The following is a 25,486-nucleotide window of genomic DNA, read 5'->3' on the forward strand; positions in this document are numbered from 1 at the left end:
GCACCTCAGTGTCTTACAGAACAGTCTCGTTACCCAACAATCTTCTCATTGTATTTCTTCCTCACTCTCCAACCTTTGGCAACCCCAGATCTGATTTCTGTCCTTTTAGTTTTGTAAGGCCTGACTGTGGGTAGCAACTGTTTGTTTGTTGTTAGTTATGAACATTGCTTGTAAGCAGAGGTTGTCTTGCTTTGTGATTGGAGCTGGTTGCTGCCAGGATTGAAGTCCCATCCTGGCGCTTATATTGCCCTCTGTGGTCTCAGTTTTCTCATCTGTAAATGGGTGTAATAATAGTCCCAGCCTCATGGCGGGTATTGGCAGGGCTAGATGGGATAACAGTTGTGGGCACAGTGCCTGGTCCCCATCAAGTAATCAGTGTCCTCAGTAATAATGCTTGCTATTTGTTATCTTCCTCATCATCATGCCAAGGCATGAAAAAAAAAAAAAAAGAATGTCAGAGGCCAGAAAATGCTGCCCTCTTGGGTTGATGGTGGTAGTGAGAATGCACGCAGGGGCTCTTCCCTGTGGGGGTGGGAGGAGGGCAGAGGATTTGTGCCCTGCACAGAGAGGGTCCTCTGTTGCGTCCTGGGAGTTCGTGTCCCAGGGAGGATGGAATCACCTGTCATTCACAAATTGTCCTCTGCGGGGAGGCCGTAGGGCTTCATTTTGGTTCTTACCTACTTCCAGAATTTTTTTTTTTAACTAAAAAAATGGTATTAGAACACAGGAAGGATTTCTTCTTCTTCTCCTCCTTCTCCTCCTCCATTTGTTTTTTTTTTCATTGAGATATAATTTTATTGAGATATAATTGATATACGGTATATATATAATATAGTATAAGCTTAAGGTTATATAGCACAATGACTCTTAACTTACATGGTTTGTGAAATGATTACCACCATAACTTTGGTAAACATCCATCATCTCATATAGTTACAAAAAAAAAGTGTTTTTTCTTTGTGATGAGAACTTTTAGGATCTATTTTCTTAACAACTTTCAAATATACCATCTCCTCCATTTGTTTTTTAATTTTTTTTTAACATTTATTTATTTTTGAGACAGAGAGAGACAGAGCATGAATGGGGTAGGGGCAGAGAGAGAGGGAGGCACAGAATCGGAAGCAGGCTCCAGGCTCTGAGCCATCAGCCCAGAGCCCGACGCGGGGCTCGAACTCATGGACCGCGAGATAGTGACCTGAGCTGAAGTCGGATGCTTAACCGACAGCCACCCAGGCGCGCCCCTCCTCCATTTGTTTTTGAGAGAGAGAGCGTGGGGGGGGGGGGAGAGAGAAAGAGGATCCAAAGTTGTCACCAAATAGCCTGATGCGGGGCTCAAACTCACAAGCCTGGAGATCATGACCTGAGCTGAAGTTGGATGCTTAACTGACTGAGCCACCCAGGCGCCCCCACAGGAGGGGCTTCTAAAAGAAGCAAATCACCATACTCTGTACACCCAAGGGGGTTCATATTTTGGTAGCTGCTGTCACCCAGTGCCTGAATTTTCATACAGATGTAGACCTTTTATTGATGGTCTCATAAACATTTCTCCCCCTTTTTGCCACATAGTGTTCATAATGATACTAAATGAAATAGGGCAGTTTTATCAGGGGCTTCGCCACCCTTCTAAACCACTCCCACTGTTTTGGGGTGCAACTTCATGGGTATCATTCTTTGCTTCTGCTGATTTTTATTTTCTCAAGATATATCCCCTAGAGCAGGAATCCTCTGTCCAAGAGGATAGGAATGTCTCTGTGGCTTTATTTATATCATTTTACAGAAATAAATCATTCTGTCCTTTTTTTGTATGTTAACTTATATTTCATCAAAATGCGACCGTTGGAGGCTATGACCAAACATCTGGCCAAGTGGCCCAGACTAGTGCTCCCACACGTCATTAATAAATTTATCATCTAATTGTGTAATGCTTTTCTGAGAACCATGATTTTCCTGGAGTATTTTTCTCCACAGTGCTCGCTACCCCCCTCCTACCCCCCCCCCCACCAGGCAACTTCAAGTTCTCCTCCTCCTTACTCTTGGAGGGAACGGCTCCCAAAGTCTCAGGGACTTTTTTCTCAGAAACTCATCCTTTATTTACTTTAGGAGTCAGGACTTGTTTGCATATGTAAAACCAGGACCATATTGTTTGCAGATGCTAGAGGTGCTGCCAGATAATTGAATGTAAAAAAGTTGTGGCTTTTAAATCTTTTTTTTGTTTTTTTTTTTTACAAACCTGGGCACAAAGGAATATTTTCTTGAATGCAGAATGAAAAAAAAAAAAACAGGGAAATAAAGATTGTGGGATTGGGTTTCTAATTCAAACATTTCACTTTGTGTTCCTGATAGTGGCATTTCAAACCCACAGAAAGTTCGGGGCCTGGAGTGGCGGTGGGGGGGCGGGGTGCGGTAAGCTAGAGGGTAGCCGGTAAAACTGCAGATTCACTGTATAATCCAGAGAAACACAGGCATAAAAGGAGTTAGGATAAGTGATCAAACAAAAACTCAATCCCAGTATTTTATGACCCCACCTACTAGCATTAACAGTAAAGCGCCCCCCCCAATAGTTTCCTGTTTAGTTTTTTATTTTACGATAAGAGCAGTTCAGAAGTCATTGTGTTTCCTATCAGTATTTGATAAAGCCTCCCTCCCTTTCAGGAGAGCCGCCCAGATGTGATCGCGGGTTGTTAAAACGAATTGGCTTTTAGCTTTAAATGCTTTTGTTTAAAAAAAGGAAATTAGTATGGCTTCTAGCCTGTCTAGCAATGATAAAAACAGATGAGAGGGTCTCACACAAATTGACTGGCTTAAACGAGAAGGCTGGATTCTTTTTCCATGTAAAATCTGAAATCTGTAATAGTATCCGCAAGTACGATGTGGTGCGCGGGTGGGGGGTGGGGGTGGGCAGTGAGTTGAGGTCCCTCTCACGCCAGTATCCGCATCTGCAGGCGGCTTCTGAGTTCTGGTTCAGTGACAGTGGATGGTCCTTGCCTTGCCGCTGCAAGCAGTAGTAGCTCAGGGCAACAAGCCCGCCTGGCTGGGCTGGTGGGGGGGGGGGGGGGGGTGGGGGGGGGCGGGGCGGGGCTGGTGGGCTGAGGGGTGGGGGGAGGTTTGTAGGGCTCCTGATCCTGGGCTGCTCCAGCCAGAGGCAGACAGGACTTGGCTGGAGTCCCATCTCCTTTGAAAATTCCAGGCTTGGTGGGTCAGGGGCTCAAAACTAGGGATGTCATTCTTATCTCCTGGAAAGCAGTTCTTTAGAAATAACAGTTTTGGAAGGGTGCCTGGGTGGCTCAGTCAGTTGAGCATTTGACTTCACCTCAGGTCATGATCTCCCGTCTGTGGGTTCGGGCCCCACATCGGGCTCCGTGCTGACAGCTCAGAGCCTGGAGCATGCTTCCGATTTTGTGTCTCCCTCTCTCTCTGCCCTTCCCCCGCTCGCGCTCTCTTTCGCTCTCAAAAAATAAATACATATTTAAAAAATACGTTTGGGGTGCCCAGCTGGCTCAGATGGTAGGGCACAGGACTCTTGATCTTGGGGTTATGAATGAGCCCCAAGTTGGGTACAGAGATTACTTTAAAATAAAAAGTAAAAAAAAAAACAACCCAGTTTTGGGGCTCCTGGGTGGTTCAGTCGGTGGAGCGTCCAACTTTGGCTCAAGATATGATCTTGACATTCGTGAGTTCAAGCCCCACATCAGGCTTGCTGCAGACAGCTAGTCAGTGCAGAGCCTGGTTCAGATCCTCTGTCCCCCCTCTCTTCCCCTCCCTTGTGCTCTCCCAAAAGTAAATAAATATTTAAAAAAATAACAGTTGTATTTGCTTGCTGTACCGTTTTCAACGGCTTTTAAATTTTTATTTATTTATTTATTTTTATTGAGAAAGATTACATTTTTAAGTTTGAACCTAAAAAAACAAACACTTCAGGTTTAGCGGTGGTATCGCATTTTGTCACTCAACCTGTTTAGGATTTGCTTTGTTTTACCTTTAGGGAGATTTTTGTTTGCTTCCTAGAGAAAGGCTAATGCTTTATTTATTCTTGTTGGGACTCAAGTCTTGGCTAGTTTTGGGATTATGAGCCAGTCATTACACCTTCCTAAACCTAGATTTGGGCTTTGGGACTAATTTCTTCTTTTTTTTTTTTTTTTTCTAAGCTTGTCCCCTCAGTGCAAGGCAGGGACAATAATCAGGATCTCTAAGGTTACAGTTAAACCATCATAGCGGAGCTGTGATGTTTGGCCCTATTTCTGGGGTAATTCTTTCCCCTTCCCCCAAATCTAGCACAGGACTGGGCATGCGTAGATGTTCTTGTTAGACTGTGCTCAGCCAAATTTTCTAGGCCAAGGATCCCTGCTGGTAAGAAGAAAGGAAGATGTCATCAGGGTGGATTAGGCCTGGGCCTGGGGTCTGAGGCCAGTGGGCTGTCGGGTGGGGCTACAGGGAGGGAACCTGGGTCTTCCTGGGTCGGGGCCTGATCTGTGGACCAAGGGCTAGAAGGGCCAGTTTTGGTGTGGCCTGCCCAGCCTCCCTCTCCTCTGCCTTCCCATCTGCATGCTGACTGCACGGTCACTTTGGCTTTTCTGGATTTGTATTTGAAAATGTAACAAAGCAGAAACCTGCCACCTTCTTTTCAGGGACTCCCAAATAATTGTTGCATGTTTATTTTCGTTTCTCCTCTCATACCCAGACTGCCTGTAGCATTTAACTACCTTGTAATAAATGTTCTCGAAAATGCCACTGCCGACGTAGATCTTTCCAATACATCGTTTTTTGCTGATTTTTCCACTTTTACCCCTCTCCACTCTCAAACTCATGCTGGTCTTTTTTTTTCTCCCCTCTCTTTTCTTCCCTAATTCAGAAGTTGGAGGGACTGGTCAAGCACCGGACGGTTCGGGAAGCGCCGACCGAGTGTGTCTGCCCCCCAGGTAAGTGGATATTTGATTCTTGTGGGCCCTTGACTTCCCAGAGGCCTGGCGTCCTGTCTCCTGTCTGCTCAGAACTGCTGAGGAATGGTCAAGAGCTTGCATGGGTTTCAGTCTGTCTGTTGTACCTCGTGGACCATCCGGCGTCTTTCTTCCTGTTTTCCCTGACCAGATGACTAGTCAAAGATTCTAGCAGGGTGAACTGCCCTGGTTTGATGAAGATGGTGATCTTGGGGTAGGAATTAAGGAACTGTTAGAAATGACTTATGATGAAAACAAACAAACAAACAAAACAAAACAAAAAAGAAATGACTTATGATGAAGGCTTAGGTACTGGGAAGGTGAAAGCCATCCTGTTTCAAAGACAGAAACAGGCATGGACCATCCACACAGTATTAACTGTGATTCCAGCTCTGTTCAGACACGAGGGGGTAAATAAGTGCTCTGGTGACTGTAGGTTTTTTGGTTTTCATTTCTTTCGGTGGAGGTAGAGGGAGGAAGATGGGAATGATGGTCTGAATGATTCAAATAAGAATGTCTATCTTGGGTTTTGGTGGTGCAACCAGGATGGCTGTGAATAAGGCCAGGATTTGTGGATTCCCAGTTCTTGTGGCTGAATTCTGATGCCTATCAGGTCTTCCGGTTGTCCTCACGGGAGCTTGGCACAGACCATCATTGAAGTCTGTGTGCTGTCTTGGCCCTGGCATTTTCAGGGCAAGAATTCTCCTCTGTAGAACAATGTGTAATACCAGTGAATGAGTTGAAAATCGCAACACTTCTTAGATTTCCCACCATGCCGGACAACGTGGAATACACAGGAGCTGAGCCCAGGGGCCCCTGTCCTTGCTGTCATTCCTTCCATTAGCCAAGCTGTCTGGCATTTCCCAATCCACTTCAGCTGGCCTAGACACAAAGCTCATTGAACATTAACATCTCCATATTGGGAGATGCCCTGGGGTTTCTGTAAAGGTGAATCTCCTGGTATGAAAAATTCTGTCTCCGAGGGCCCAGTGGAAGAGGATCTTAGGGACGAACTTGAGTTAGTCTTTAATAGCACCTCTAACATTTTAATAGCAAAAAGGACATGACAAGTAATGACATCATTAACAGATCATCAAGTCAGATGTTTGATTCAATGGGGGGAAATATTCAGATCTACACGTGAGTTTTAGGATGATCTGAAAAATGCATACAATGGGAGTGATTCCTCTTGTTTTTTTTGTTTTTTTTTGTATCCCCCCCCCCACCTCTTTCTAAGTATTGTATGCATGTCAATTCATGTGAGCTATGTAGGTAAGTATTTTTTAAATTGGGAGTCACGGGGAGCCTGGGTAGGGGAGCCTGGGTAGTTCTGTCATTAAGTGTCTGACTTCAGCTCTGGTCATGATCTCATGGCTCATGGGTTTGGGCCCTGAGTGGGGCTCTGGCTGACATCTGGGAGCCTGGAGCCTGCTCCAGATTCTGTGTTGCCCTCTCTCTTTCTGCCCTTCCCCCCGTTCATGTTCTGTCTCTCTCTCTCTTTCAAAAATAAATGAACATTAAAACAATAAATAAACTGGGGTCACAAAGCATTTGTGAGATATGAAATCAGTTCCGTGGGTTGCAGCCAGCGTTTTGAAATGTTGAACTAGCCATAGGCTGGAATAAAAACATATTGGAGAGAAATTTTTGTTTGAGCTATTTCTATCTGTAGTGTATGACCTGGATGGCGATTGAAATGGGTTTCCTGCTCTGCATTGCTGACCATAAGTTTGAAAGTCCCAAATAGAGATAGACATGTAGAGGAGGCAGTGAGGGGGCATGGAGCTCCTAAATAAATCTGAACCAGGTTCAAATCTTGGTCTGTCACTTATTAACAATCAAGATCTTTATCAAAATATGATAACAGTATTGGAGTGGGCTCTGTAGGCATTTTTGAGGTCATAGAGAAAGGGTAGGTCAAAGCCCATGAGCCCGGAGGGATCCTGTGACCTGCCTCCCTTTTGGAGGGTCCTGAACCACCAAGAGAAGTTCCAAGATAGTCCCAGGGAAGACCCGGGGGACTGAAAGTCTGCTCATAACCCCCCCAGTCCTGCCGAGAGGAGGGCAGTGGCCTACCCTGCTCTTGGAGGGGTCCCCTGCTGGTGGTCAGGACTACACTGCTGTCGTCAGAGGGTCTCAGGGCTGCTATCAAGCTGTCCTGGGAGGTGTGCTCAGCTTGGTCAGTGTGGCCAGCATGGCCAGGCCCTAATGCATGAGCAGGGGAGGGACAGAGAGAGAGAATCCCAAGCAGGCTCCACACTGTCAGTACAGAGCCTGATGGGGGGCTCAAACTCAGGAACTGTGAGATCATGACCCAAGTCGAAACCAAGAGTCAGATCCTTAACCGACTGAGCCACCCAGGCGCCCCTCATTGGAGCCCTTTGGCCTGGAGACCTTCATCGATGCAAACCCCTGTCAGCTGGCACATTCTCCCTGTCACAAAAAGGACAGAAGCCTTTTTCTCTAGCACTGGAAGCCTTCACTGATTCCTGTCTCCGGGGCTCTGATCTGCCCCGCAGCTGTTTGGAGTCAGGACACGCAAACCGCCCTCTGTAGCTTTGGTCCCCATCTGATTTGAGATATTCACAGATGCCCACTGCCCACCCCCGTTTCTTCTCATGGCCTGGGGACTGTGTGATCCTTTGTCAGATCCTGGGAGATCTGATCAAACAGATAAGCGAGGCCAGAGGAGGGGGCATCTCTTCCGTGTGTTGTCCATTGTGAAAAGGAAGCCGTGGAGCTGAGAAGGGAGCAGGCCCCTTGCCCAACCCAGTGGTGAGAAGACTGGCAGGGCTGTGCCCTGTGACCTCAGACAAGGGAGGAGCCTGAGCCTTGCTCCTCTCATCTATAAAATGACGCCATCCAGGATTTAGGGTGGGCCCTAAGTCCAGTGACCAGTGTCCTTATGCGACAGAAGGGAGAGATTTGAGACACAGAGAAACATGCAGAGGAGCTCTCCGGAGGACAGAGGGATACATCTACAAGCCCAGGATTGCCTGCAGCCACCAGGAGCTGGAGGAAAGGGGTGCTCAGGGGAGAATATTCTCGAAGGAACTGGCCCTGGTGGCACCTTGATTTTGCACTTCTGGCCTCCAGAACTGTGGGAGAATGTCTGTCATTTTAAGCCACCTAGTTTGTGGAGACTTGTTGGGGCAGTCCTAGCAAAGGAAAGCGGACAGGAAGGCGAATCATCCCGAGGGCCTTAAGGTTGCTATGAGGGTCAAAATTTCCTACGGTGGGGGCTGGAGGGGGGGCTGCTACCTGGGGATCCCCCCTCCCCCATGCTGCTCTTTGTCATTCACCTGCCCAGAGAGACACTCCTGCACTCCTTCCTCAGAGATCTCCAGGCTTCAGACACAGGGGACTTACCCAACACTCTTTTCTTATGTTACCCATGTACTTAGGGTTTAAAAGTGGTTATTATTTTTTTAAGTATTTATTTATTTATTTTGAGAGACAAAGACAGCATGAGTGGGGGAGGGGCAGAGAGAGAAGGAGAGAGAGAGAGAGAGAAAGAGAATCCCAAGCAGGGTCCACACTGTCAATCCAGAGACTGACGCAGGACTCAAACTCACGAACTGTGAGATCATGACCTGAGCTGAAACCAAGTCAGACACTTAACCAACTAAGCCACCCGGTGTCCCTAAAGTGGTTATTTTTGAGTAGGAAATGACGTATGATGTGATTAAAAAAAAAAAAAAAAAAAAAAGTTCAGGTACTACTAAAGATTACACATGAAGAATAATTCCCCTCCCCCGTTCTCCTGGTCACCTTTCTAGAGGCTTCCTGACTTTCTTTTTTTTTTTTTTTTTAATTTTTTTTTTTTTAACGTTTATTTATTTTTGAGACAGAGAGAGACAGAGCATGAACGGGGGAGGGGCAGAGAGAGAGGGAGACACAGAATCGGAAACAGGCTCCAGGCTCTGAGCCATCAGCCCAGAGCCTGACGCGGGGCTCGAACTCACGGACCGCGAGATCGTGACCTGAGCCGAAGTCGGACGCTTAACCGACTGAGCCACCCAGGCGGCCCCTTCCTGACTTTCTAGAGCAGTGCTGCCCAGCAGAACTTTCTGTGATGTGGAAATGATCTGTTATCTAGGCTAAAATGGCAGCCACTACTGGCTATGGAGCCCTTGACAATGTGGCTAGTGCGACAGAGGAAGCAAATTTTAAAATTGTTACTCAGTTTAAATGGCCACATGTGACTAGTGGCTATGGTATGGGGCAGCCTGGGTTTTGAGGTAGTGTTATGTATATTTCAGTGAGTAACTCCTCTCCTGTTTTTCTTTCCACAAAGGGTACCATAGGCTGTTGTCCCTGTACTGCTTTCTTTGATTCACAGTTTCTCTTTGAGGTGGTGACTCAGTTTGCACATCAGAGGACATGTACTACATCATTTTGGTTAAATAATGGCATCCTTATCGTCTGTTGAGCTATCCTGTGAGGTGCCTGGCCAGTCACCACCAAGGATGTTTAGGTGGTTTCCTGTCCTGTGTCCTTTTTTTGTTTTTTGTTTTTTTTAAGTTTTATTTATTTTGAGAGGGAGCGAGAGAGTGAGCACAAGCTGGGGAGGGGCAGAGACAGAGGGAGAGAGAGAGAAGTCCAAGCAGGCTCCACACCGTCAGCACAGAGCCCGATGTGGGGCTTGAATTCATGAACCATGAGATCATGACCTGAGCTGGAATCAAGAGTCGGATGCTTCACTGACTGAGCCACCCAGGCACCCCTCCTGTCCTGTGTTCTTACAGCCCAGCCTGCAGGGAAGCATTGGAGGGGAGGAGAACGGCCTTCTCACTCTGTTCTCTGCCCTCCTGATGGCTTGTACTGAAGCTAGTCATGAGCCAGTTACTGCTGCGGCATCTGGGGGTGTCGGGCTGGAAGGACAGGAGCCCACAGTCTGTTGGGGAGGGCGCCCTCAGAGCAGCAATTCTAGAATATTGCAAGAAGGCCTCTGGCAGGGTTATTCCCAAGCCTGTCCTGTGGCAGATGAAGGGACAACCCGGCCCCCACTTCACTAAGAACAGTCATGACCCTAGGTCATCCTAAGGGCTGGGTCAGAGCCAGTGCCCAACACCTTGGAGCCCAAGAACCCTGGATTTGAATCTTGACTCTGACCCCTGATCATCCTACATGTCCTGGGATGGGCCACTGTGGTGCAAAAGGTCATTGCATTAACTGTTTGAGTCAAGCATCAGAATACTAATGTTCTAACCATCCTACATTAATGAAGAAAAGGAAACTTATTAGCTCATATAACTGGAAGTGGAAAGGTCAGAGGTCGGGCTGTATTCAGGTGGATGTGAATAAATGCTGTGGAATTGTGTAACTTTGAACCATTCAGTGATTGTAGATTTATATACATTTTACCAAAATTTTAAAAGAAGCCCCGGAATTGACCCTGATTTGCTGGGCTTGGGGCAGATGCCTCTGCCTGAACTAATTGCTGTGCCTGGAGGATAGGATGCCTTGATCAGCTGGCTCTGGGTCATGTGACCATTTTGGACCTGGGGGAGGCAGTCGTGGGGGCAGGCTGACGCTGCCAGAACCATGTGGTCTGAGAATGGGGAAGGGTACTTACCACAAGGAATATTAGGGTGCTGTTCCCGGAAGAAGACAAAATGGTTTTCACTGGGCGGTCGTAAATAAGAGATTACCACTGCAGGGGCAACTGGCGAGCCCTGTCCAGGTGGCCCTCAGCTGGGGACTGTAGACAGAGTCTGGATGTGACCAGAGGTTTGCCTCCACTCCAGGCACACAAGGGCAGTCCTTTCCCTCTGTTGAACTTGTCCAATAGTCAGCCAGGCCGGGTGATAAAGTACTTACTAGCTCGATGACCTTGGACGAGTAACTTATCCAAGCAGTGCCTCAGTTTTTCACCTGTGAAATGAAAGTTTCCAACAGTACCTATGTCCTGGGATTATTGCAAGGATTGAATGAGTTAATGCACGTGAGTTGTTTAGAATAGGGCCTGGCACTCGCTTCCTGAGAGTGAGTTACTTGTGGTTACCGTGAACTCAGATCCATTGTCCCCAGGCCCGTCCAGACCCACCGTGCAGCCTGTTGCCTTCTTGAGTTTTGCTGATGTCAGGCAGGGCTGCCAGAGAGATGGGGAGAGGAGATTTGAAGCTGGAGGTTGGCTGGGAATATTCTGGAGGGAAAGAACAAAGGCTTGGCAGACTGTATTGGCATGTTCTTCTGGGATGTGGGTGAAAAATGCTGGCGACAGAGCACAGGCGTGAGAGAACCGGAAAGAAAAAGGAAGCGTGTAGCCCATGAGCTCTTGTCAACTGCTAACGGCAACCAGAGGGACCAGTGCAAAGCCTGGGGCCCCTGCGTACACTTCGCACTGGTTTCTAACCCGGCTCCACCTGCCCTGGAAATTTGTTAGGAACTTTGCAGAAAAGTGGGAGTACCTTTCATTTCTTCTTTGTGCCCCACGGTATCCTTGTATCATATACCAGAGATGTTGCGTGTGGTTTCGAAACGATGCGCACTGATAAGATGAATCAGAGTGAGACGCTCACTGCTCTGTGACAGTGTCTGGAAGTTTGAGCAGGAGAGTGAAACCCTCATGGGAGAGCATGATGAAAGTTATACGTTTCACTGTTAGTTTATGGCAAATGTTACAGAGCAAATGGCAAATGTTACAGAGGTGCTAAAAATTCCTTGTGTTTGGCCTGCTTGTTTGTTGGTGTAGGAAAGAGCTTAGTGGAGGAAGTGCACCCTTTCCTTTTTTTTTTCAGTGTCTATTTATTTATTTCGAGAGACAGCGAGCAAAGAGAGGGAGGGAGAGAATCCCAAGCAGGCTCCATGCTGCCAGCGCAGAGCCCGATGCGGGGCTTGATCCCACAAACCGTGAGATCATGACCTGAGCCGAGATCAAGAGTCAGATGCTCAACTGACTGAACCACCCAGGCGCCCCCTGGTATATACCCTTTGTTGGTACTCTGAAGCAAGAAATGGTGATTCCCCTTTGGATTATTTACTCAGAGAATTTTTTAAATAATGCCTTTTTTTTTTTTTTAACCTGTGAAATCCTACTTGACTGGAATTTATGGTATAAAAAGGTCACTTGATGGCAGTTATCCTACTGTGTAAGACTGCACAGAGTTGAAGGAGATAATTTGGGTGTGATCTTGTTTGCTTATTTGTTGGCTAGAATACTCTGGAGTGTGGTCTCTGGTCCCCAGTTCATTATGCCTTGATATTTGTTCCTTCTTTCATTCATTTCTCCTTATCCCTCTTTTGTGCTCTTCCTGTGGGCAATATTGACAAAGACTGTGCCAGGAATTGCAGAGCCTGTCACTGGAGGTCATGGGACAGATACAGGAACCTTACTCTATTAAGAATGGGAAGAGCCTGAACAGAAAAGTCTCACATAGGGTGCCTCAGTCGGTTGAGTGTCTGACTCTTGGTTTCGGCTCAGGTCGTGATCTCACAGTTTGTGGGATCGAGCCCCATGTCGGGCTCTGCAGTGACAGTGAGGAGCCTCCTTGGGATTCTCTCTCTCCCTCTCTCTCTGCCCCTCCCCTACTCACTCTCTCTCTTTTGCTCTCTTAAAATAAATAAACTTTTAAAAAAATTTAACAAAAAAGAAAAGTCTTACAGACATAAAAAGAAGGGAGATATCGCCTCAGATTAGGAGGACCTGGGCAGTGGGAAGATGATAGCCGGGCAGGATTTTGAAGACTGCTTGGCATCTCAGCCAGCTGGGGCAGGGGGCACATTTCCTGATCCCATCATTCTGAGCAGAGGCGACTCCAGGGGAGCCCCTGGAATAGCGGGGAACTGTGTTTGGTTGGAAGGTGGCAGTGGGCAGTAAGGGCAGGTCTCGGGGATGGATGGTTGTGGGTGTTATTCCACAGATGACACAGTTGAAGGAATCTGGGTTAGAGTTCAGCATTAAGAAGACTCAAAACAGCACGGAGTAAGGGCCGGAGGCAGATTCGGTTCTAGCAGAGAAGCCCCCAGAGAGGGTGCTCAGGGTAGGTGGGTGGGGATGGTCTTTGTCTTGTTCCCTGCTGTGTCCACTGAGCCTGGAATGGTGCTGGGCACGTGGAGGAGGGATGATGAATGACGGCTGGGTGACTTCTGTGGAGGAGAGGTCATGAGAACTTGAATGGGGGCTGTGAGAATTGATGGCGGGCAACAGCTGCAGGAGGCACGGGCCACGCGGTGGACAGAGCTCACAAACAGGATGGATGGCACTGGTGGGGACAGAGGTGCCTGAAGCTGCAAGCCTGGGGGAGCCTGATGCCCTGAGCAGAAATGGGAAATCCCCCACAAGGCACTTGGAAGGGAAGATGGTAGGCATGGTTTTAGATAGTGAGTGGCTTCATGAACCAATTAGTAGACCCACTGATGACTGAGGGATGATAATTAGGGGTCTTCTCTTAAGGCATCATTTAGCCACTCTGAGTCTATTAATTACAAAATGTACCGTGTCCCGTAAATAAAGGCCTTGGGGTTTAACTGTGTGCTGACCATTGGAATTTGGAAATTTTCTTGTGACCACCAGAGGGAGCCCACTATATTCATTAAATTCTATAGAAATTTAACACGCATTGAAAAGCAATGGATAATTAATATTAAGAAAAAAAAACTGACTACAAAGCACACAGAAGTTCAAACCGGGGGCAGCAAGACACAGAGCTAAGCACCCACTCTGGTGTTTTTTTTCCTACTAAAATGGAAGATGCCTTGGAATTTTCCAGAAGATTCCAGAATCAGGTGGTTTGCTGGAGGCTGTGATGGATTATTCCAAGGGTAAAATAGCCATGGGCGAACACATTCCTGGAACAGTTGCCCGCCCCACCCACCCACCCACCCACCCAATATGTATCGAGCACCATCTGGTTTAGTCGTAGCTGAGAATCCTGAGGCTGTAGGACTAAAACTGTTTTGACCTCAGCTTGGCCAACTCTGTGCCAAGTATTGGGTGACAGGTGCAACTTGTCACTACGTGAGGTGTCATGTAACATTGTATGGTAGGAATATTAAATGTCCCACGTATCAGGAGCTACTCATATGTTGGCACTGCCTTCTCCCAGGCTAAGTTCAATGTCATCATCATCATCTCCAGCTTCTTACTTTATTTCTTGTGCTAAAGTATGCTCCAGATGAACTGAAGACTTAAATATGAAAAATGAAACCGTGGAGGGCAACACAAAAATACAATAGGTCACTTAAAATTATGAGGTGGAAGTTGAGTTTAGAAGCGTGGTACTGAAGTCGGAAATCATAAAGCAGTCGGAATCCACCAAATGGAAGATTTTGTCCCCAGGGAACATTTGGCAATGTTCGGAGATGTTTTTCGTTTGTCTCAATGTGGGGTGTGGCGGGGATGCTACTGGCATCTAGTGGGTAGAGGCCAGCGATGCTGCTAAACATCCTACAAGGCACAGGACAGCCTCCGACACAAAAAATGATCCCGCCCCCAAATGTTGGTGGTGTCTAGGCTGAAAAACCCTGCCATTATTTAAAATGTTTTCTGAAACGTTTTAAGCTTAGAGCTTATATTTTCTGCATGGAAAATCTCACCCTGACAGAGTTTAAAGATAAAATACTGAGAGGCGTCTGAGTGGCTCAGTTGGTTAAGTGTCTGACTTTGGCTCAGGTTATGATCTCACAGTTCGTGGGTTCAAGCCCTGCGTCAGGCTCTGTGCTGACTCTCAGAGCCTGGAGCCTGCTTTGGATTCTGTGTCTCCTTCTCCCTCTGCCCCTCCCCTGCTCATTCTCTGTCTCTCTGTCTCTCAAAAATAAATAAACGTTAAAAAAAAAAGTTTAAAAAAATACCTGAAAACAATTCAACATATATAATAAATGTACAGTTGATAGTCATGAAGTATAAAGTTCTTACAAAAGAATAAGGAAAAGTCAAATATTGTAGTGGAAAGATGGGTAAAGAATAGGAACAGGGAGTTCCCAATGAAAAATATAAATGGTGACACTTTTCTTCAGTGGATACTTATTCATCTGTTGTGAATAATTGCAGAAATTCCTAGTAAAAGGAGATACTGTTTTCAGTGATCAGAGTGATAGTGTTTAAATTGTTTCAGTCTTTCTGGAGGGCAGTTGTTGCAGACGAAGTCCAAGGGCAGTCTGCTGGAGAGATCTTTCTTGTTTGGGAATTCTGTCTTCTTGTGCTATTCAGGCCTTCAACTGATTGGGTGAGGCCCACCCACATTATGGAGGGCAATCTGCTTTACTCCAAGTCCACCTATTGGGATGTTAATCTCATCCCAAAAAATCCTCATAGAAACATCCAAAGTAAATGTTTGACCATGTATCTGGGCACCATGGTCCGTCCAAGTTGACCCATGAAATTAACCATCACACCTGTGTCATGGCATTTCTCCATCTGATTCCTGCCCTGTTCTCTGGACCCATCTCTCAAATCACATCACCTTCCTATGCCCTATGGAATGACTTAGTTTCTCAATTGGAACCTGTGTGTCAGTCCCTTGCCTGAAGCATCTCTCTCCTCCTGGCATTTTTCCTTGAAGGAGCCATATTCTTTCTTCACGATCCGCTGGCTGCATGGCTGGCTGGTAACAGACCCTCTTTGAGTATTGGATAGGGTGGTGGGAACAGAGGACAAACTCAGCCTTTAGTAAGGGAACACATGGAATTCAGCTCTTTCTATTAATATCTTTGGGTGATTTGTGGAATAACAGGTCTGTTAGAGGACAGTTATAGGGAAAGGGTAATAAAATCTAGACAGGAAGCTTCCATAGCTGACATTGTCCTTCTTGAATTACACGCTGTCCTCAAACAGGGCGGCCTGCAGGGGCAGTTTCTTGACCTGTGTGGGAAAACTCCTTGGGGGGTGTTGGCCTCCTTTTATTTTTTTAAAGTTTATTTATTTATTTTTGAGAGTGGTGGGGGATGGGGCAGAGAGGAAGGGAGGGAGAGAGAGAGAGAGGGAGAGGGAGAGGGAGAGGGAGAGGGAGAGGGAGAGAGAGAGAGAGAGAGAGAGAGAGAGAGAGAGAGAATCCCAAGCCCCTACTGCAGTGCTCGAACTCAGGAACGGTGAGATCATGTCCTGAGCCAAAACCAAGCATCCGATGCTTAACCAACTTGAGCCACCCAGGCGCCCCTCCTTTTTGTTTTTAAACTTGATACTCTCTTTACATTCTTTCCAGTGTTTTCTCCACTTGGCCTTTTCTCCTTCCTCACTTAGGCTTAACGCTGGCCAGGACTTGGCTAGGCTGAGCTCTGAGCTGGCTCCGGGGTCCGATGTTTGGAAGCAATTGCATTCGGTTTGGCGCTGGCCAGGGTCCCTTCCCTGTGAATCAGATCCGCTCCTGCTGGCTTGCCTTGGGGCACTTGCCGCTCTGTGTCGGAAATCTATTCCCTACAAGGAAACACTTCAGAAATACCCTTCCTGAAAAGCCTTCCCATCCTTTGCAGCTAACGTTTCCTGTACATTCTCTTCTAGTAACCCACCTCCCCCTATCCTGTTGCCTAAATTGAGCAGGGTTTGGGAGTTGTATAGACCTGGGTACCTCCAGACACCTCCCGAGATTGGAAAGCCTCACCTCTTTGCAGGATCGTCCCCCTCATCTCTTGCCTGCCCTTGGACCCCCTAGCTTCTCTCCCCTCTTCTCCTCCTGCAGGCTCCATGTGCCACCCCAGAGCTGGGATCCCTGCAGGCTTGCTGAGATGGTGCTGCAGGCTCCCTGCGTGCCCTCACCCTTGGCACAGGTGGCCTCAGCTTGCCTTCCGTCCTTCCGGGGCTGATCAAAGTCAGGGGTGTGGACAGAAATAGCTGCCCTTGCTAAACTGTACAAAAAGGATCAGCAAAAACACACAGAAACGTCTCCTTTCCCCCTTCATATGTTAGTTTGGCTCGCTCTGTCCCACGGTGCTGCATGCATCCTCCCGCTTCATCGTCCATAAGTGTTTAGTAGCGGCATGTCACGGAAGCTGGGCCCTGGGATGTGCCCCCAGACGTGGGAAAGAGGGCAAGTAGCTGGCGTGTTGTTCCAGGGAGCAGAGAGGAAGGAGGACATCTCGGTGGATGGTGAGCGAGCTTGCATTCTTTGTTCCTAGTAGCAGAATCAAGTTGGCAGAGTTAGAGAGCAAGGGAAAGTGTTGGAAGGAAAACGGGAGCTCACAAAAGTGATGCACCTGCTTGGGAGGAGGCTTATGCAGGAAAGTTCTGGGAATCAGGGCAGCAGGTCCCCAGGGCATGGAGGCTTCTCAGATACCGCCCAGCCAACTTTTTTTTTTATGTGTGTCACTGTGCTTGAGGTTCAGGGTCCCAGGAGAAGAAGCCCCACTGGGCAGGCCTGGACTCTGTGTGTGTCCCTCCACCTGGGGTTTCCAGGCAGGGTGGAGAGGCAGAGAAGCATCTCTCCTGTGGGTGCCAGGATACCTTTTGGCGTCCAGGAAAGGAGTCTGGTTTTGGATGCGGATGGATCCAGCCACGAGTGCCAGCTGTGGCCACCACCCATGGGCTCTGTGAGTTATTTGATTCTTTAAACTGTCTTTCTCCTCAGGGCCCCTGGATGGCTCCATCAGTTAAGCGCCCGACTCTTGATTTCAGATCGGGTCACAATCTCATGGTTCATGAGTTCGAGCCTCATGTGGGACTCTGTGCTGACACCTTGGAGCGTGCTTGGGATTCTCTCTCTTTGTGTCCATCCTCTGCTTGCTTTCTCTCTCTCTCTCTGTCTCAAAATAAACAAACTTAAAAAAACTAAACTGTCCATCTCCTTGTGTGTAGAATGGGATAACCTTATTTTCTTCGTGGGTTTGTGTTGAGGATACACTGAGATGAACACATGTGGAAGTGCTTGGCATACATTAGGTGTCTAATAATGTCTGTTCACTTATCCCTAAGGAAGTGGATTTGTGGTCCCCTCATGAGGTGGGAGAGAGCCTGACACAGATCATTATTGTGGGTGGGATGTTACTAAGACAGCATAGACAGCATGACCATGGGGACACTTTCCTTTTGTTGTCTCCCCCGCGGAACAGACTGTCGTTTCTGCTTAGACTCTTGGTTCATTTGGTGCCAGAATCCCCGAGTGAAACTTCTGCTCCAGGATGCAGAAAGAGCAACTCCTGTATCCTTGGGGAGCCCTTCAACTTGATGATCAGCAGGCAGCAGTTATAAAGCTCTTTACTTTTGGGTGGCCCTGGAGTTTCCCCCATGATGCAGCAAAGCCTCCCTTCTTCCCTGACTCCACTGTTCTTTTTTATTTTTGCAGCCCTGTGTTTAGAATTGGGACTGAATGCCAGCCACACTGCCTTGCCCGCGAGGTCATGATTTTCATGACACTTGGCTTGAAGTAGCCTGTTGCCTGGTCTGTTTCCTTAGAAGTAGTCCCGTGCGGGCCACTCACAGGCTAGCACAGAAAGAAGTTCAAAGCGCTGTGGGCTGAGGTTCCGTGGGGGGTGGGGGGGGGTGGGGGCTCACGAGGAAGGAAAGTCTTGCAAACAAAGGCCAGTGCATGGCCAGTGTGGAGGAGGGGCCAGACCTGGGTCCCCCGTTAGAAGCACACACGCCTGCCTCCCTGTGGTGCTTTCTACCAAATGTACCTTTAAAAATGTGGGGTGCCTGGGTTGAGTGCCTGATTTCAGCTCAGGTCATGATCTCACGGTTCGTGAGTTCGAGCCCCATGTCAGGCCTGCTGCTGTCAGCACAGAGCCCGCTTCAGATCCTCTGTCCCCCTCTCTCTCTCTGCACCTTCTCCACTTGTACTCTCTCTCTCTCTCTCTCTCAAAAAAAAAAAAAAATGTATAGACAAGACCACATGTGCCCCTGGGTGAGTGGGAGCAGCAGGTGACTTGGAGGCAGGGGGGGAATGCACCAGAGCTGTCCCACCCACAGGAGGATTGGATAGTGACTTTCCCCCTGAGCATCACTTCCCATCCACGGCACTGCCTGTCACCTAGGTGGGGATGAAGGGGGACTGTATTGGCCCAAGTGCTTGCTGAAAGGTCAGCTCTGTACAGGAGCGGCACACTTATTGGCTGTGACTGTGGATCTCAAAGTGCCCCGGAGGGGGTCTGGCCAGTGGTCTTACCATTTTCTCTGTGTATATGTGTACGTATGGGGGGATGGGAGGCACAGACAGGACAGAGGGCTGCCCCTGAGGAAGGCTAGGAGCAGCTGCCCAGGAGTGCCCCCCCGCCCCGCCATATTGCATCCCCAGTGGGACTTGAGCTTCACTGCCAGGAGGACAAGGTAGTACCTTCCATCCACCCTCCCATGCCTGTTTGCTCTCCAAAATGTACATCCTCTCCTCTTGCCTGCTCCCCTCTTGGGATCCAGGACCTCCATCAGGAGGGGTCTGTGAGGGTCACGTTGTGGTACCTGGGCACTGGCCCCTTCACTGTTTGCAGGGGTGGGGGGTGTAGAAAATCAGGGAAGGTGTATGTGTGGAGGGGTAGATTGCATGTGGGGGATTCGGGGGCATAAACTCAGGAGAGAGAGTTTACAGGTGGGTGAATACAAGGGGTTTGCTTTGGTGGAAGAGGTAGAGGTGAAAGAGGCGTGAGAGATGGAGTGAGTCGTGAACTCAGGTGTATCTGCCCTGTCCCCATACTGACTCAGTTGGTCTCCAGGCCACCTCTTGATGATGGAGAGCCTCATTTTCTACCTAGAGCAGACCATTTGCTTCATCCTGAAGGTCCCTGCCTCCCCGCATGCCCCCCCTTTCCTGTCTTCTTACCCTCCTTTTATTTTTTCATTAAAAAACTTTTTTTAAGTTTATTTATTTTGAGAGAGAGAGAGAGCGAGTGAGCACATGAGCAGGGGAGGGGCAGAGAGAGAGAGGGGGAGAGAATATTCCAAGCAGGTTCCTACCAACGGGCTCAATCCCACAAACCACGAGGTCATGACCTGAGCAGAAATCAAGAGTCGGGATGCTTAGCCGACTGAGCCACCCAGTGCCCCCCTTTTATTTTATTTTATTTTATTTTATTTTATTTTATTTTATTTTATTATTTTATTTTATGTTATTTTATGTTATTTTATGTTATGTTATTTTATTTTATTTTATTTTTGTTTTTTTTTTTTGTTTTTTCTCCCTCCTTTTATTTTATTTTATTTTTTAATTTTTTTTAACGTTTTTTTATTTATTTTTTTTGAGACAGGGAGAGACAGAGCATGAACAGGGGAGGGTCAGATAGAGGGAGACACAGAATCCGAAACAGGCTCCAGGCTCCGAGCTGTCAGCACAGAGCCCGACGCGGGGCTCGAACACACGGACCGTGAGATCATGACCTGAGCCGAAGTTGGCCGCTTAACCGACTGAGCCACCCAGGCGCCCCTTATTTTTTAAAAATTATTATTATAAAAGCAAACTGTGCTTCTTAAAATTACCCCACTGACTCCCTCCTCAAAAACAACATAGAGCTGAAGTTCAAAGAAAAGTCTCCCTTTTTTCCTCACCTTACCACCCTCTCCAATACCATTCCCTGGATGTAAATATTTTACAGATATACACATTTAAATTCTTGCAGAAATAAAATAATACGTGGTATTATGAACTTTCTTTTTTTTTTTTTTGGTCTTCACAATTTAAAGGTACAAATCTCAGTTCATACAACCCACATGGACTTCTGGGGCCCACGGCCAAGCTTACGTGGAGACCTGTTCAAATAAGCAATAAACTGTGACTCCAGGCAGGGAGCTGGGGCAGCCTCCCTGCTTTCCCTCTGTCCTCCTGGACCTCTTCCAACATTTCCTTCCACACCAGTGGTTTTCCACTCTTTCCAGTGTAAAAGTCTCCCAGCTTGGGTCCTGCTCCTTCTGATTCTGGGGGCAAGCTTCCACAGAAGGTGGAAGAAGGGCAGTGAATATGCATGTACTTGATACTCTGTGTCTCTGCAACCATTCATAGCTTTGGTCACTATAATATCAATGTATCGGAGAGTGCCCGGCTGGCTCAGTTGGAAGAGCATGTGACTCTTGATCTCGGGGTTGTGAGTTTGAGCCTCACATTGGGTGTAGAGATTACTTAAAAGTAAAATCTTAAGGCGCACCTGGGTGGCTCAGTTGGTTAAGCATCTGACTTCAGGTCAGGTCATGATCTCATGATTTGTGAGTTCGAGCCCCACATCAGGCTTGCTCTGTGAGCACAGAGCTCGCTTCGGATCCTCTGTCTCCCTCTCTCTCTGTCCCTCCCCCATTTGTTCTCTCTCTCTCCCTCTCTCAAAATAAATAAATAAACTTAAAAAAAAATCTTAAAAAAGAAACACAGCATATCTATGCCTCTGATGTCTGCCTCATTATTTGTTTTAACTTTTTGTCCAAATAGAACTTAACTACAGGCCAAGCACATATCTTAAATTTGCAGCTTGCTCAATTTGCATAGACAGCACACACCTATGGCCCAGACAAGAAACAGCACATGACCTGCCCTCCAGAGACACACCCCCTTCCCTGCCCACCCCCCCCCACCCCCCCAGTTGCCCCAGGGGTGATCAGCATCTCAGTTTCTCACACGATAGGCTAGCGTTGCCTGTTTTTGTGCTTTACGTGAATGGAATCACATGATGTAGATTTGTTTGTCTTTAGTTGATCATGATGAGATCCATCCATTTTGCTACATGTGGTTGTGGATTATTTACTTATTTTTTATTTTTTAAATGTTTATTTATTTTGAGAGAGAGAGCATGAGCTGGGGAGAGGGACAGAGAGAGGGGGAGAGAGATAATCCCAAGCAGGCTCTTTGCTGTCAGCCCAGAGCCCGACGCGGGACTTGAACACATGAACTGTGAGATCATGACCTGAGCTGAAGTCTGACACTTAACTTAACCCAGGTGCCCCTCTGCTACCATTTTCAATGATAATATTTTTGAAAATTCATTTCCTGTTTGTTGCTGAGAATTTTTCAGGTTGCTCTTATTTCTAGTGTCCTTGGCACCTTTGCTTGTTAATGTTTAACAGTTTGTCTTTAGATTTTCCATGTATTTTCTATCATATTGTCTATAAATAGAGGGTTTTTTTGTTTTTTTGTTTGTTTCCTATTCTGTGCCTTTTATTTCTTTTATTGGACTCACTGCTTTGGCTGAGACCTTCCATCGTGCTGAACAGAGGTATTACCAGTTCTGGAGCAGAGGCATCCTGGTTTCATAACCCAACCCGGAGGGAAACACTAAGCATGACCACTACTTTAGGGTTTTTGCAGCTGCCAATCCCATTAAAGAAGTTTTTCTTCTTTTCTTAGTTTGTGGTGAGGTTTGTTTGTTTGTTTTTAAGTTATGACTGGGTGTTAAAACTTGTCCAGTGATGTTTCTGCATTTATGAGCTAATCAGATAATAGCTTCCCCCCCCTTTTTTTTTCTCTGTGAAAACAGTAGATTACATTGATTGATTGTAGAATGTTAACTTCCCTTGCATTCCTGGAAGTAAACCCTTATTGATTAGGCTATGTTATTTTAATAGCTTGCTAGATCCAATCTGCTAACATTGTGTTTGGGGATTTTGCATCTGTCTTCATAGAGAGATGGTCTGTAAGTGTCCTTTTTCCCTCTATTGTCAGTTTTTAGTATTAAGACCAGGACTTATAAGATGAATTGGGAACTGTTAGCCCTGTTTCTTCTGGAAGAATTAGTATATGATTTAATGTTGCTCCTTTCTGTCCTTTTTTTAAAAAATTTTTTTAATGTTTATTTATTTTTGAGAGAGACAGAGACAGAGAGTGCGCAGGGGAGAGGAGCAGAGAGAGAGGGAGACACAGAATCTGAAGGAGGCTCCAGGCTCTGAGCTGTCAGCACAGAGCCCGATGTGGGGCTCAAACCCATGAACCGTGAGATCATGACCTGAGCTGAAGTCAGGCCCTTAACCCACTGAGCCACTAGGTGCCTCTATGTTGCACCTTTCTTAAATGTTTGGGAGAAATCCCTAGTGAAAACATCCAGATGTAGGATTTCTTTAGGTTTTTAAATAATTAATTCATTTGTTTTAATAGCTGTAGGACTCTCCTTATGTTTTTGTAACAGCTTTATTAAGGTGGAACTCACAGGGGGCACCAGACTGGCTCTCAGAAGAGCATGCGACTCTTGATCTTGGAGTTGTGAGTTCAAGCCTGTTAGGTGTAGAAATTACTTAAAAAAAAAATCTTTAAAAAAAAAAAGGTGGAACTCACATACCACAGAATTCATGTATTTAAAGTGTACAATTCAGCAATTTTTAGTGTATGCAGTGTGGTGCCACCATTGCCACGGTTGTGTTTAGAACATTTCTGTCACCCCAAGTAGAAGCCCTGTGCCCCTTAGACATCATCTTCCAATCCTGCTGTCACCCTCAGCTCCTGGAAACCATTAATCTATATTTTTTAAATGTTTGTGTGTTTGTTTATTTAGAGATTAATAGAGAGTGTGTGCAAGTGGAGGGATGGCAGAGACAGAGGGAGAGAGAGAGAATCCCAAGCAGGCTCCACACTGTCAGCGTAGAGCCCCATGTGGGACTCGATCTCATGAACCATGAGATCATGACCTGAGCTGAAGTCAAGAGTCAGATGAATAATTGACTGAGCCACCCTAATTTTTAGGTGCCCCTCTGTTTTTTTGTTTCACTCTATTTGCCTCTTCTGGGCATTTGGTTTAAGTGGAATCATAAATATGTGACCTTTGGTACGTGGCTTCTTTTACTTAGCATAAGGTTTTCCGGGTTCACCCGTGTATGGCATGCGCCAGTATTTCGTTCCTTTTTTAAGGCCAAATAATATGCCATCACGTGGATATACCACATTTTGTTGATCCATTCGTCCATTTACGGACATCTGGGTTTCCTGTATTTGGCCATGATGGATGCAGCTGTTATGAACATTCATGTACAAGTTTTTGTGGGAACATATGTTTTCATTTCTGTTGGCTATATACTTAGGAATCGAGTTACTGACTCATAGGCTTCATTATTTTTTATTGCTAAACCATAACATGGATATACCAAAGTGTATTTAACAACTGCGTTATTGCTGGTCATTTAAGATGTTTGCATTTTTGCTGTTGAACAGTGCTCCGGGCAGTGCTACTCAAAATGTGGTTTGCCAATGGGTGCTGGCCCTTGAACTGTTTGTTATGGACCTATAACAAGATTAGGATAGAAATTGAGAGTATTTGGAAAGTTTTACAGCAATTTAAGCGGTAATTTTATGTCTGTTGAATCTCATAATAAAAAACATGGGCTAGTGCTTTTATGTTTTGGGTTTTTAAAATTTTATTTTCTACTGCATCATTTTATTATATTTACCAAAAGCATTGGCGCCAGGCAAACTGGAAGTCAGAATGAAAAACACAGCTGGCTCCCTGCCTCTCCACTGCCGATAGGTAGTAAACCTCCCTGTTCATGTGTTTCTGTAGGAATTGCTTTTTTTTTTTTTTTTAAGTTTATTTATTTTGAGAGAGAGAGAGCATGAGCAGGGGAGGGACAGAGAGAATGGCAGAGAGAGAGAATCCCAAGCAGGCTCTGTGCTGTCAGCACGGAGCCTGATGCAGGGCTCCAACTCCGGACCTGCAAGATCATGACCTGAGCTGAGGCCAGACACTCAACTGACTGAGCCACCCAGACACCCCAAAACTTGATTATTTTAAAAGGGATAATACTAAGTCATGACCAGGTAAACAGACTCAGGAAAAAAAGGTGCCTGGTGTAAAGCTTCGGTCAGAGCCGTCAGCTTTTGATTCTACACGGGGGTGACCTCAGGCCTCAGCTGGGATAGGACCTGAGGAGGGGGTCTCTGAGCAAACCCCACCCACAGCAGCAGAAGACATACCCTGGCTGCACACACTCACTGGGGGCCTCCCCTGTTCTGCTTGTCAGGTAAGCGCTGTGCAATCTGTTTCGTTACCCCTCTGAGGGCTCAGGCAGTCCCTGGGGAGCCTGGTGTTGTGACTCGGTAACTGTAGGGCTGAGAAAAGCACCAGGCATCTACTGTCCTCCGTTGGCCGGAGGGAGCATTCAGGATGCTGGGGCAGGTCTGGGTCAGCTTTGAAGGCTGAGGATGGGTGAGGACCAGCTTGTTCTGAGTATTCTGGCAATTCTGGCAGCAAGAAGGGCAGTGAGGAGCTCTCTCAAGTTGGCCCCTGGAGTTACATGGTTTAGCTTGGTTATGTGTTTCTGGCGTCAGTACCAAAGTAAGTTGGGAATGCCAAGTAGGAGCTCTGAATTCAGTGCCATCTGAAAGCCAGTGTATCAGTTAGGCACGCATCTGGCTGCAGATAACAGAAACCCTAACTGAAACTCACGGGCATTTATTCTCCTTGCATGCTAATTCCGGAGGCGGGCAGTCCGGGGCTGGTGTGGCTGCTCAGGGATGTTTCTGGAACCTTCGACTCCTCTTTTCATCTCTCCATCCTTAGCGGCAGACCTTCATCTGCACTGAGAGGTCAGGGAGAAGGGGGTTGGAATGAGTGTTGGGTCAGTCCCAGGCAGGAGATACAAAGAGTGTTAGACTTACAATCAAAAGATAGGAGGGACACCTGGGTGGCTCAGTCGCTTGAGCATCCAACTTTGGCTCAAGCCATGATTTCACGGTTCATGAGTTCAAGCCCCACATCTGGCTCTGTGCCCGCTTCGGATCCTCTGTCCC

At 46.9% G+C, this 25,486-nt stretch overlaps 1 protein-coding gene across 1 annotated transcript in view; it reads left to right on the top strand.

The window, feature by feature from the left end:
- The window catches only part of COL23A1 (collagen type XXIII alpha 1 chain), a 356,590-nt gene that overhangs the window by 19,526 nt on the left and 311,578 nt on the right, over positions 1–25,486 (top strand). Inside the window, exon 2 of the mRNA XM_042982305.1 lies at positions 4,850–4,916. Within this exon, the coding sequence (XP_042838239.1) occupies positions 4,850–4,916 (67 nt within the window). The remainder of the gene's footprint in view (positions 1–4,849; positions 4,917–25,486) is intronic.

This window comes from Panthera tigris, chromosome A1, assembly GCF_018350195.1.
Source record: "Panthera tigris isolate Pti1 chromosome A1, P.tigris_Pti1_mat1.1, whole genome shotgun sequence".
Lineage (NCBI taxonomy): Eukaryota > Metazoa > Chordata > Mammalia > Carnivora > Felidae > Panthera > Panthera tigris.